At 36.6% G+C, this 13,050-nt stretch overlaps 1 protein-coding gene across 1 annotated transcript in view; it reads left to right on the top strand.

Moving 5' to 3' along the window:
* The window catches only part of TRPM6 (transient receptor potential cation channel subfamily M member 6), a 136,922-nt gene that overhangs the window by 80,151 nt on the left and 43,721 nt on the right, over positions 1-13,050 (top strand). The window contains exon 24 of the mRNA XM_049769755.1: positions 259-391. Within this exon, the coding sequence (XP_049625712.1) occupies positions 259-391 (133 nt within the window). The remainder of the gene's footprint in view (positions 1-258; positions 392-13,050) is intronic.

Here is a 13,050-nt window from a genome sequence, read left to right on the forward strand (position 1 = left end):
ACCATATCCTGGGATATTGAGGAGGTGGTGCTATTCCTGTTTGTGCTCAGGAGTGACCCTGGACAGTGCTAGGGACTGAACTGGGGTTGGCAGTATACAAGATAAGTACTTTACCTAATGTGCTTCCTCTCTGGTTCCAGGCAGCAAAGTTTTAGCTCACAAATGACATTTCACCCATTTTAAAGCCTCTTATAAATTCTGTTCAGCTTCCTTCTATGGATCATCCCCTTTTTTTTATGTACATAATTATTTTCACAGAACTGTACCTGAGTAAAGAGGATCTAAAAAAACTTCATGATTTTGAAGAACAGTGTGTGGAAAAATACTTCCATGAGAAGATGGAAGGTGTGAATTGCAGTTATGAGGAGCAAATCCGAGTGACATCAGAAAGGTAAAAGATAGGTGTATTTTCAGTCTCGATTTCTACCCCAAACAGATCCTACTAAAATGTCTAAAATGAGTAAAAAGACAGTTCAGAGGACTGGAGATATCACCCAGTGGTAGATCATTTACCTCACCAGATGGCAGACCCAGGAAGGGCCTGGGTTCGATTCCTGGCATCTCAAAAGGTCCTCCAAGCCTGCCAGGAGTAACCCCTGAGTGCCACTGGGTGTGGCCAAAACAACAACAACAACAACAACAACAACAAAAAGAAGAAAGACAGTTCAGAGATACAGGTTCTCTACTAGTCTATATTATTCATGCAATTCTCTTTTTGAGCAAGGACAGTGTGCCAGTCTTCTAGTTATTAGAGAGAAGTAGCTAAGAAGTGGCAAAAGTCCTACTTATAGGACATATGGTAATATGTGTACATGTGTGTACATGAGAGGGGAAAAGAGGGAGACTAAAGAAATAAAACAAGGAACCACTGAAATGTGTCAAAGAATGCCATACACTAAAAGAAAAATAGGGAAGTAAGATAAGGATGTTGGTACAAAATGGCAGAGAGTAAGTAGGGGACACTTTAGGAGGATTGCTCTGGGATGCTCAGGAAGAGTGACCTGAGAAGAGCCAGCCAAGTGGATGAGGCAGAGACATCAGGTGGACTGTCCATTGGCAGAAAGAGCAATTCCAACTGTAGAGGTAGCAGTTATGTCCAGGAGTGCTCATGTGCCCATAGATCTGGAAGGAAGCACCAATGTTGGTTGCTCTGGGAGTTGTGCTATTTTGGAGGGGTGTGGTCAGAAGTGACTGAATGGTGGAGCTGATGGTGGCACAAAGGTGGTAGGTGGGAATAGATGTTGTGGGTAGCTTTTTATTATTGTGAGTCAGAATGTTCATGATATACTTTTTAAGATTCAAACAACATATTCCTAAATATTTCATTCTTTTTATGTTTTTAAAAGTTGATAACTTAATTTTCTTTTAAAAATTCTTTTTTTTATATTTTATTTAAACATCTTGATTACATACATGATTGTGTTTGGGTTTCAGTCATATAAAGAACACCACCCATCACCAGTGCAACATTCCCATCACCAATGTCCTAAATCTCCCTCCTCCCCACCCGACCCCTGCCTGTACTCTAGACAGGCTTTCCATTTCCCTCATACATTCTCACTATTAGGACAGTTCAAAATGTAGTTATTTCTCTAACTAAACTCATCACTCTTTGTGGTGAGCTTCCTGAGGTAAGCTGTAACTTCCAGCTCTTTTCTCTTTTGTGTCTAAAAATTATTATTGAAAGAATGTCTTTAATTTGACAATTTAAACTCAGTTTTTAATACGATATAAGAATGCATTTTAAAAATTACAAAGATAATACTAGGAAGTATACCCTTGTGTTTTTTTCTTTGTTTTTTTTTGGGTACACCAACAATATTTAGGGATTTACTCAGCCTCTTCACTCAGGAATTACTCCTGGCAGGCTCAAGGGATCATATGGGATGCCAGAGGTCAAATCCAGGTTAACGGTGTGCAAGGCAAGCCTCTATCTCCTGTGCTGTTCCCCATTCTCACACACTGTTGCTTTTGTACTTGCATCTCAAATTCATCTCCATATAAATTAAAACAAAGTGACTTTTATTGTAGCAATGCAAAGTATCTGCTCTCTTAATTCATTGCTAATGGATAACTTTATATATGTGTTCACAAAGAAATTTCAACAAAACAGATATTCACTTAGGGTTGAAATTTGGCAATTTGGGAATAATTCACCTTTAACCTGATAAAAATAAATTAGTACAAAAAATTTAGTGCCATAAATTAAGAAGAATAAGAGGGAACCAAGGTAGAATTAAAATTGCTACCAGTCATAAATATAAATATTCTGTACTCAAAGTTTAACAATGTACCAAATAATCTAGTATAAATAAGTGATTAAATAAGATAAAAGTAGTTGCTCTATTTAAAATGAGCATTTAAAATACTCTTTACATATATGTTGCAGACTGCTTTTGTAAGAAGGTTTACTGTGAGGTAAAGTTAAAAGGATGAATGTGGAGATATATGAAGTGTTTTTAATTTTTGTGGAAATCAAATGCGCATGTGTGGTCCTGGGACTGACACAGAGAGAAAGAAATCCATAAGAGAACATACAGGAGCAGCAAGGGTTGTATAAAGTGAAGTCTTTGAGAAGGGAATTTTCTGGAGCTTCTTCATGGACCCTTGTAGGAAGTCAGGAAGGAATATGGCTAGTGTACATCTAGAGTGGGGAAAGTCAATACCTCAGCTGAGAATGCTTATTGGACTGATTAATTTTGTGACTAAGGTGCAGGGAGGCCTTTTAGAACCTCAAGGAAAGAGTAGTATGTTGGAGAAAGAGAGTGTGTTCAGAAGCTATAGTAAGATCAGAGCTATTGTGGGTACATTGCCTTATGTGAGGAACGATACAGACTTGTATGCATTGTTGTTATTTTTAGTTTATTCACTTTTTTGTGGTGCTGTAGGTTAAATATCACACATGGGAGGCTCTAATCCTACTGCTCACAAACATATATATATATATATATATATATATATATATATATATCTTAAAAACACCACAGTGCTTTTTAAAATTGGAAGTGGATAGAAGAAAAATAATATTCTCGTTTTTATTTGACCCTGGCTATATAAATGTCTATCTAGTTTTGTATGTGCTATTCTGGTGTATCAATAGATGCTGAATTCTTAAATATGGCTTTCTTTAAAATTGGATCACTTTAATCACTTTTTAAAACCCCAGTTTGACTCTGGAACCTTCTTGAAGTGAGGATTTTGACCCCCTCTGCCTTTCACCCCTCATCTCTCCCACCCACCACCAGTAGCCCCGGCAGCCTCACAAACAGCTACACAGCTCGTTTCACAGCCTCATGACCAATGAAATTCACAGGCACATTGGCCTTCTGGCTGAAAACTTAAGACCTCATTTGAAAGAGGGTGGGCTAAAACTTGTTCTAGTTCTATAGCTCCTCTACAGCTTAACCAAATTAGACAGGAAAGTAGCACAGAAGCCCACCAGATCAATAAAACAGTAACACAGAAGGATCAACTAGAAACAAACAGTTCAGAATATCTTCAATGATTTTAGTAACACCATTGTGAAATATAACCGTTTTAACAAATTTCCTTATACTGAACTATTCTTTTTGTTAATTTCACTTACCATTTTGTTGTAACAAGCAATATAAAATCAATTCTTTTGTGACTGCTAAGAAGACAAACTTTTTGGGGTGTTTGAGAAACTGAGGGCAGTAGTGGAGGGAAGCTCACAATCATTAAGATTAGTACTGGAATATTGAATGCCTGAAACAGTTGTACTATGAACAACTTTGTAAACCATGGCATTAAATAAAGTTAAACATAGATAACTAAAGTTACACAATTGTCCAAAATATATCTTTGTGGAATTAAAATCACACACACACAAAGCACACACAGACACAAAACAGTTTGCGTTTGAATACCATTTCTGGGCTTTAAAATTAATTACATATGTAAATAAATATGTATTTAGTTAGCTAGATTTCATGGTAAAATTTAATTTTGAGAAAAATGAATAACAAACAGGTATGTGTGAATCCTTAAAACATGATGTAAAATAAAAGCCCTTGGATGGGGGTGGATGGTGGTGGATGGTTGATGGAGGGGCCTTTCTCCTTCAGCCCAGGCCACTTGTCTCCAACCTCCAACCGTCTCCTGCTGGCAGGTCTGCAGGTTCAGGATAATTGCAAGGAAATCATTCACAGACAGGTTCCAAGAGATATCAGCTTTATTCAAGTCCCTAGCCAACATGTATGGCCATCACATCCTTTTACGCCAGATTCATTATTGGCCCTGCATTCTACCCCTTTCAGCTATCTCTCCTCCTGCTCCTTCTTTCTCAATCCATCCTCCAAATCCTCTCAGCTTCTTCCTGCCCTTCAGGCCAAACCTTTTGTTACCCACCAAAGACCCCTCCCAGAAATGGGCAGGTCTTATTAGTAGGTAAGGTTACAGGAAGAATGGGGGATGGGCCAACACATGATTTTTAAATAACATTATAGTATTAATAATTAGGTTGTAATATGTAGATTTTTCCTTTCCCTTTCCTTTACTCACTCATTCTGCCTCCTTTTCATAATATCAATAAAGATCTTATAAAAAATAAAATAATTTCGAGTTTTGTGGCCAAACCCAGGGTGCTTAGGGTTCAGGGCTTAGTCCTGGTTCTGTGCTCAGTGATCACTCCTGGTGAGGATCAGGGAACTGTATGAGATGCCAGTGATTGAACCTAGTTTGGCTGTGTATGAGGCAAGCACCTTACCACTGTACTTTTTTTTGGTCTTGGTATCCCTATTTATAAGGGGATTTCATTGCCTAGGCCATACTTGCAGGAGTATATCAGCTTCCAGAGTTCCCACTATAAAATGCATCACATTGGGGTTAGGGTTTCAGCATACAATTTTTGGACACAAACAGTCATTTATACCAGTGTTTTCCCTAAGAGGGGGCTGCTGGAATAACTAGCCTTGTATACATTTGGGTTGGGAGTGCTTTCTATTTGCTTATTAAAGGTAGATTTCCATGGAAATGATGAGTTAATTTTTTTCTTTAAAGGGGAAAATAGAGCAAATAAGTGTTAGAACTTCTGATTTAGAACATAGCAGAGGAATGAATAATGATGCCAATTATACAGGACAATTTATAAAGTGGACTAAGAATTGGATGTAATGAAGGTGGAGTTAGGAGAGTGAAGGGAGTCTAGGACTCCCAGATCTGTCACCAGATCTGGTGGTTAGATGACAGGTAGCACCATCAAGATGATGAATGTCCAAAAAAGACATGGGAAGGCTAGATTTATTGAGTCTTAAATTCCTAAAGCTTGTGGGGGATTTGTGATGTATGAACTCACCATTGGAGCAAAGTTGAAACTAGACTAGGAATATTGGAGTAATCTGTATATTTCAGAAAAGAAAATTATGACCAAATAAGTGATTAGGCATAGAGTAGCATATTCATATAGTATCACAAACGCAGGGGGCTGAGTGTCTAATCTCCTGAGGTATTGACACATCTGTTGTGATACAGGAAAGGGAAATGATTAGGAGAGTAGAAAGGATGAAGCAAATAATCTGATGAAAACTAGATGAAAAATAGTATCATAAATATAGAGTGGAAACTTGAGAACAAATAAATAATAACAATGATCATGATTATGATAAAGTGACAATCATGATAATGATAAAATCATTAATCATCCTATACTATATTTTTGTTGACTCTTTTTCTTGGGATTTGAATAAAGATTAGAAAAACAGATGATTGTGTATCTTCTGAAAATATTCTAGATGCTTTCAGGGCTGCTAGAATTTGATTCTGATGCTCCAATTTAATTTCAAAACTTAATTGTTTTACCTCTTGGTAGAGGTAACTCATTTTTGTCAAGACTTTCATTAATGTCATTTCTGGGTATGCTCATAAATGGAGCTTGGGGGGCCGGAGAGATAGCACAGAGGTATGGCATTTGCCTTGCATACAGAAGGACAGTGGTTTGAATCCCAGCATCCCATATGGTCCCTCGAACCTGCAAGGAGCGATTTCTGAGTGTAGAGCCAGGAGTAACCCCTGAGTGCTGCTGGATGTGACTCAAAAACAAAAACAAAAACAAAAAAATGGAGCTTGGAGGGATGGAGGAGTATTTCCCTGTTATTGACGTTTAGATTGATAGGGAAGGGAAAGATGCTGGGAGGATCTTTGCATGTTCACTTATCTGGAAAAAAAGGTATCCTTCATGGTTAGAGAATTAAGTGCATTGTGAAAGAGGAAAATGAGCATATATTAAACCTATTTTCTAGCTCCTCTATGTGGAATGTTGGCTCCTTTTTTGACAGTGGTAGCAAGCCAGCATTTCCTCTCTGTTCTGTGGATTAAGATGTTAAACAGGTATTTTTCTATATGCTCCACACAGAGGGGTACTCCATTTGAAAAACAGTTTACACACTGACTTTTAATTCCATAAAAAATCTCTCCTTGGAGCAAGTTATATCTTTATCTGGCCAGGAAACCCTATTAAGAAGGAACATTTGTGAATACCTCCCAGCCTGGGAAAAGTTGATGTAATTTATATAGCACTTCACAGGATTTCAGAACCTTCAAAAGAACGTTTCTTCGATCCCTGAAGAGCGCTGAGAGTTGTTTTAGTGCAATAGTTAATACCACTGAAAGTAGAGCCTGACTCAACAGGTTTGAGGCCTGTCTCTGCCAGCAACTTTATGACCTAACCTCTTTTTAAGAGAAAGATAATAGTATTTTCCAGATAAGGTTGTTTTCTGGATAAAATAAAATTTTGTATCCTTGGTAAAATTCTGACACAGCAACTATGATGATTATCAGGATAATCATAATTATACTCGTTATAATCTTATTTTAAAATATCTTTCTACCAGACCACAGAACAATAATCTCTAATCTACCCGCACATCTGCAGATCTTGTACAGAGCAAAAGGAAATTGAAAAGATTGTATGTGTCAGAATGACTAAAAGGCTAGATGAAATGAATGTAGCAGGTGGTCGAGGAATATAATTAAAACATGTTTTATAGGATGTTGAGTTTTAGAAAGTAAGTGCCTGTAAAAGCAAGAGGATCTGATTTGAGGGTGACCCCGTTATTTGTCTAACAGGTCTTTTTTGTACTATATTACCTGTTGCTGTGAATAGTCGCTGCTTCCTATTGTATCCGTTAGATGTGACTGCTGCTAATGGAACTTAATGAGTATCTATTACCGAATTGCAGACCACACTGTTTTTGAATGAGAGGAAACAGTACACTAGATAGAGAGGCTCTAATTAAGCAGAGTTGGAAGGGAATATATGTACATTTTGTGCTGTCTGCCTCACGATTTTTGCCTATTTTAGTTTTACAGGTTTCAGAGATCAAGAAACATTAATTGATCCTCTTTTTTGATAGAAGAATTTAATTCTACAGCAGAAGTAAGAGAGAGAGAGAGTAACATCAACATAGACTTCTATAAAATTAGAAAAACTCATCATATTATTTAATTCTTCTTGAAAAGATTCCCAGAGGAGATTTTTAAACACTGTAATGAGATATATCCCAGAAAAAAGATTTCTAATATTATTTTGGGAAATCTTTAGTTGAGAACTAAACTCATGGTTTAACTATAGCTTTAACCATCAGTTTAACAATAGCTTCTCCCCCAATAAGATGGCAAGTGATTTATTTATTTATGGCTATGTTAATCATGAACTATTGGTTAGATTCCCTTTCTTGCTGATTTTAAATTTACTTATGATTTTCAAAGATTTTTGAAAAAATAAAACATATATTTCCTCCAATAAAAGGTTGGAATAGGGTTAGAAAAGGGAGAAAAACAATGCTCTAGACTAGTGTTCACTAGAATATTTTTTTATTTAGTCTTCTGCATAGTTCTTTAATTAGTTAATTTATTTATTTTGGGATACACCTGACTGTGCTCAGGGGTTTCTCCTAGCTCTGTGCTCAGAAATTACTTCTCATAGGCTTTGGGTAACATATGGGATGGGATGCTAAGGATCAAACTTGGGTTAGCTGCATGCAAGGCATATGACCTACCAGCTGTACTATCTCTCTGGCCACTCTTCTACATTTTTCTAATTAAAATTTTTATAAGTTTGTATTTTGTTTATCCCTTACATAAATAATTTTAGATGATTAAGCATTCTTTGTAAACAGGATTTACTTACATAAAGTGTATAATGTATATCTTAACAGATATTCACATTTCTTTTTTAGACTCTTTAATTTATTTTTTATTTTATTTTATTTTTGTTTTTGGGTCACACCCAACAGCGCTCAGGGGTTACTTCTGGCTCTATGCTCAGAAATCGCTCCAGCAGGTGCCATATGGGATGCCAGGATTCAAACCACAATCCTTCTGCATGAAAGGCAAACGCCTTACCTCCATACTATCTCTCGGTCCTCCAAATGCATTTTATTTTATTTTATTTTATTTATTTATTTTTATTTAAACACCTTGTTTACAAATATGATTATAGTTGGGTTTCAGTCATATAAAGAACACCCGCCTTCACCAGTGCAACATTCCCATCACAATGCCCTTTATCTCCCTCAACCCCACCCCCTCCCACCTGTATTTGAGACAGTTCCCTCATTCATTCACATTGTTATGATAGTTGTCAGTGTAGTTATTTTTATTTTTTTATTAATATTTTTTATTTAAACATCTTGATTACAAATATGATTGTAATTAGGTTTCAGTCATGTAAAGAACACCCCCATTCACCAGTGCAACATTCCCACCACCAATGTCCCAAATCTCCCTCCATCCCACCCCACCCCCACCTGTACTCCAGACAGGCATCCAGTTCCCTCATTCATTCACATTGTTATGATAGTTCTCAGTGTAGTTATTTCTATAACTGCACTCACCACTCTTTGTGGTGAGCTTCATGAAGTGAGCTGGAAGTTCCAGCCCTCCTCTCATTATCTCAGGATTGTTGCAAAAATGACTTTTTTTTCTTAAAACCCATAGATGAGTGAGACTCTTTTGCGTCTTTCTCTCTCTCCCTCTGACTTATTTCACTCAGCATGATAGATTCCATGTACATCTATGTATAGGAAAATTTTATGACATCATCTTTCCTGTCGGCTACATAATATTCCATTGTGTATATGTACCACAGTTTCTTTAGCCATTCGTCTGTTGAAAGGTATCTTGGTTGTTTCCAGAGCCTGGCTATTGTAATAGTGCTGCAATAAATATAGGTGTGAGGAAGGGGTTTTTGTATTGTATTCTTGTGTTCTTAGGGTATATCCCTAGGAGTGGAATAGCTGGGTCGAATGAGAGCTCATGCTGTTTTGATAACTATTGCTTTGTAATACTGTTTAAAATTGAAGAAAATAATACCTCTTATATTCTTTTTCCCAAGGATTGCTGTATAATGCTTTGGGGAGTATTGCCATTTAATTATGTTAATCCTGCCAATCCATGAGCAGGGTATGTGTTTTCATTTCCATGTGTCCTCTCTTTTTTTTCTTGGAGCAGGGCTTTATAGTTTTCTTTATAGGTCCTTCACATCTTTGGTCAAGTTGACTCCAAGATATTTGAGTTTTTGTGGCACTAACGTGAATGGATTTGTTTTCTTCATGTCCATTTCTTTCCTACCATTATTGGTGTATAAAAAGGCTATTGATTTCTGTGTGTTAATTTTGTAGCCTGCCACCTTGCTATATGAATCTATTGTTTCTAGAAGCTTTTTGGTAGTCTTTAGGATTTTCTAAATAGAGTATCATGTCATCTTCAAACAGTGAGAGCTTGACTTCTTTCTTTCCTATCTGGATTCCCTTGATATCTTTTTCTTGCCTAATCACTATAGTAAGTACTTCCAGTACCATGTTGAATAGGAGTGGTGAGAGAGGACAGCCTTGTCTTGTGCCAGAATTTAGAGGAAAGACTTTTATTTATTATTATTATTTTTTTTTACCAACTTCTGCTTTTGTTGATCTTTCAGATTGTTTGTTGGGTTTCTACTTCATTGATTTCTGCTCTAAGCTTTGTTATTTCCTCTGTCTCCATATTTTTGGTTCCTTTTGTTGATCATTTTCTAATTTTATAAGCTGCGTCATTAAGCTATTCAGGATGCCCCTTCTTCCTTCCTGATGTTTGCTTACAAAGCTATAAATTTTTTGCTCAGGACTGCTTTTGCAGTGTCCCATAGATTTTGATAGTTTGTGTCTTTATTGTCATTTGTTTCCAGGAAAGTTTTGATTTCCTCTTTGATTTCATCTCGGACCCACTGGTTATTCAGCAGGCTGTTTAATTTCCAGATGCTAGAGCTTTTCTTTTGTGTCTCTTTGTAGTTCACATCTAATTTCAGAGCCTTGTGGTTAGTGAAGGTAGCCTGCAAAATTTCTTTCCTCTTGATTTTATGGAGGTATGTTTTTGTGCCAGCACTTATCCCCTTGATTAGTACTAAGTGTCCATCTTTGTCCCTTACAACTTTTCTGAGTGTAAAGTTTGTGTCATCTGATATTAATATGACCACTCCAGCTTTTTTTAAGATTGTTGTTTGCTTAGATGATTTTCCTTTAGCCTTTTGATTTTGAGTCTATGTTTGTTCTGACTATTTAGGTGTGTTTCTTGTATGCAGCAGAACGTTGGATTCATCTTTTTTATCCATTTAGCCATTCTGTGTCTCTTCACTGGTGCACTTAGTCCATCGTTGTTGAGGGAGATATTGTCATGGGATGTATTATCATTTGTGTGTAAGTTTGGTGTGTCTGTTTGTCTTTCTTGTCTTAAAATAGACCTTTCAGTTTTTCTTTTAAAACTGGGTTTGCATCTGTAAAATTTCTGAGCTGTTGCTTATCTGTGAAGCTATGAATTCTTCCTTCAAACCTGAATGTGAGTTGGGATGGGTGCAGTATTCTAGGTGAAGCATCCATTTCATTCAGTCTTGTCACAATATCTCACCACTGTCTTCTGGCCTTGACAGTTTCTTGTGACATGTCTGCTCTAAATCTTATGGATGTTCCTTTGAATGTAATTGCCTTTTTTGATCTTGCAGCTTTTAGTATTCTGACTCTGTGGGATTTGTCATTGTGACTAGGATGTGTCTTTGGGTGCTTTTCTTCGGGTCTCTTCTAGCTGGTATTCTTTGGGTTTACTGGATGTGGTTGCATGCCATCTTTAGCTCTGGAAGTTTCGCTGTATGATGTCCTTGACTGTTGAATCTTTATGGAGATTTTCTTTCTAGGTCTCTGGCACTCCAATGATTCTTATGTTTCTGTTGAATTTTTCAAAGACTTCTATTTTCATCTGTTCACATTCTTTGAGTATTTTGTTCTAGTGTTTGATCATTTGCTTTAAGGTTCTTTTTCAATTTCTTCTGCTGTATTGAGTTGTTTTGCATCTCATCTTCTAGCTTGCTGATTCTGTCCTTGGCAGCTGTTAGTCTGTTTGAGAGGCTTTGCATTGAGTTTTTAATTTCATCTTCTGAGCTTTTCAATCCTATTATTTCAGTTCGGACTTTTCTGATTGTGTTCTCTTCAGTTTGATCTATTCTTTCTTTGAGTTCTATGAAATTCCTCCATATTAGTACTCTAAATTCCTTGTCTGAGATGTTAGCTATATGGTTGGTATTCTCTGAGATATCAGAGCTGCCATCTTTATTCTCTATGTATGCTGTTGTCTGGCATTGTTTCCCCATTGACACGGCTGTAGCATGACTTTTGCTACATGTTGTTCTGGGGTTCATGTGCTGGGATATGTGCATCGTCTTGAAGCAAAGCAGAGTGGCTGCACTCCTCCCTGGTCAGTGAACAATGATGGAATCAAGTTGAAAAATTCGCTGTGGACTCTCTGAGGTGTCTCCCACAGGGATCAGGAAGCCCAGATATTCACATTTCAATCAACATTTGTGATGAAAAATAGCCAAAAATGACTTTAAACAATGGAAGTATGATTTTTTTTTAAAAAAAAATCTTGTCTTGCTAATGGTTTCTCAATTTTATTATTTTTTCAAAGATCCAACTTTTGGTTTTGTTGATCTTTTAAATTGTTCTTTAGTTTTTATTTTATTAATTTCTTCTTTAAGTTTTATTATAACCTTTTATCTGCTAGTTTTGGGTTCCTTTTGTTGATCTTTTTCTAGGTGCTTCAGTTATGTTATTAGGTTATGTTTGTGTGCCTTTTTTGTTTCCTTTATTTTTTTGTTTGTTTTTGGGCCACACCCGGCGGTGCTCAGGGGTTACTCCTGGCTGTCTGCTCAGAAATAGCTCCTGGCAGGCACGGGGGACCATATGGGACACCGGGATTCGAACCAACCACCTTTGGTCCTGGATCGGCTGCTTGCAAGGCAAACGCTGCTGTGCTATCTCTCCGGGCCCGCCTTTTTTGTTTCCTAATGAAAGCTTTCATTGCTACAAACTTTCCTTTTAACACTGCTTTTGCCGTGTCCTATATGTTTTGGTAATTCATTCACATTTGTTTCTAGGGTCTTCTTTATTTCTTCATGTTTAATCAGCATAGTCACTTGTAGTTCTATCAATATTATGTTTCAAAGGCATGATATCATTGTTTCTTTCTGGAGTTTTTGAGCCACATCTTGAAGTCTTGGGAGGGGACTACTCCTAGATCTGTGCTCAGGAAATAGCTCCAGAAAGAGTGATATTCTTGCTCTAATTCTTCATATCATCTTTCCTCTATTTATATATGCTTCTTATAAGGATAACATTCATATTCACATCTCACCCTAGTGACATTTTTTACAACTTAATTACTTTGGTAAATACCCTATTTCCAAATAACAATATAAGTGGGAATTTTAGGGATTGTGATTTTACCATATATCTTTTGAGGTGACACAACATTCATTCCCATTTGGAGGTACTTATAATGTTTATATAAATATATATAAATAAAGATATGAGTAAAATGCTAGTGTTATTTTCTTTTTATTGTCTAATTGAAATTATGACATTTCATTTGACCTTACTTAGATGTTGTATCTGTACTTCTATAACTGAAAATGCCTTGTGGATTCAATGACTGTAACACTGTAATTTTTGAGTTAAAAGTATTCTAAACAATTAAACAATTGTCCCTACATATGGTCCTCTGAGCTTG

Source organism: Suncus etruscus, chromosome 3 (assembly GCF_024139225.1).
Source record: "Suncus etruscus isolate mSunEtr1 chromosome 3, mSunEtr1.pri.cur, whole genome shotgun sequence".
In the NCBI taxonomy this organism is placed as follows: Eukaryota; Metazoa; Chordata; class Mammalia; order Eulipotyphla; family Soricidae; genus Suncus; species Suncus etruscus.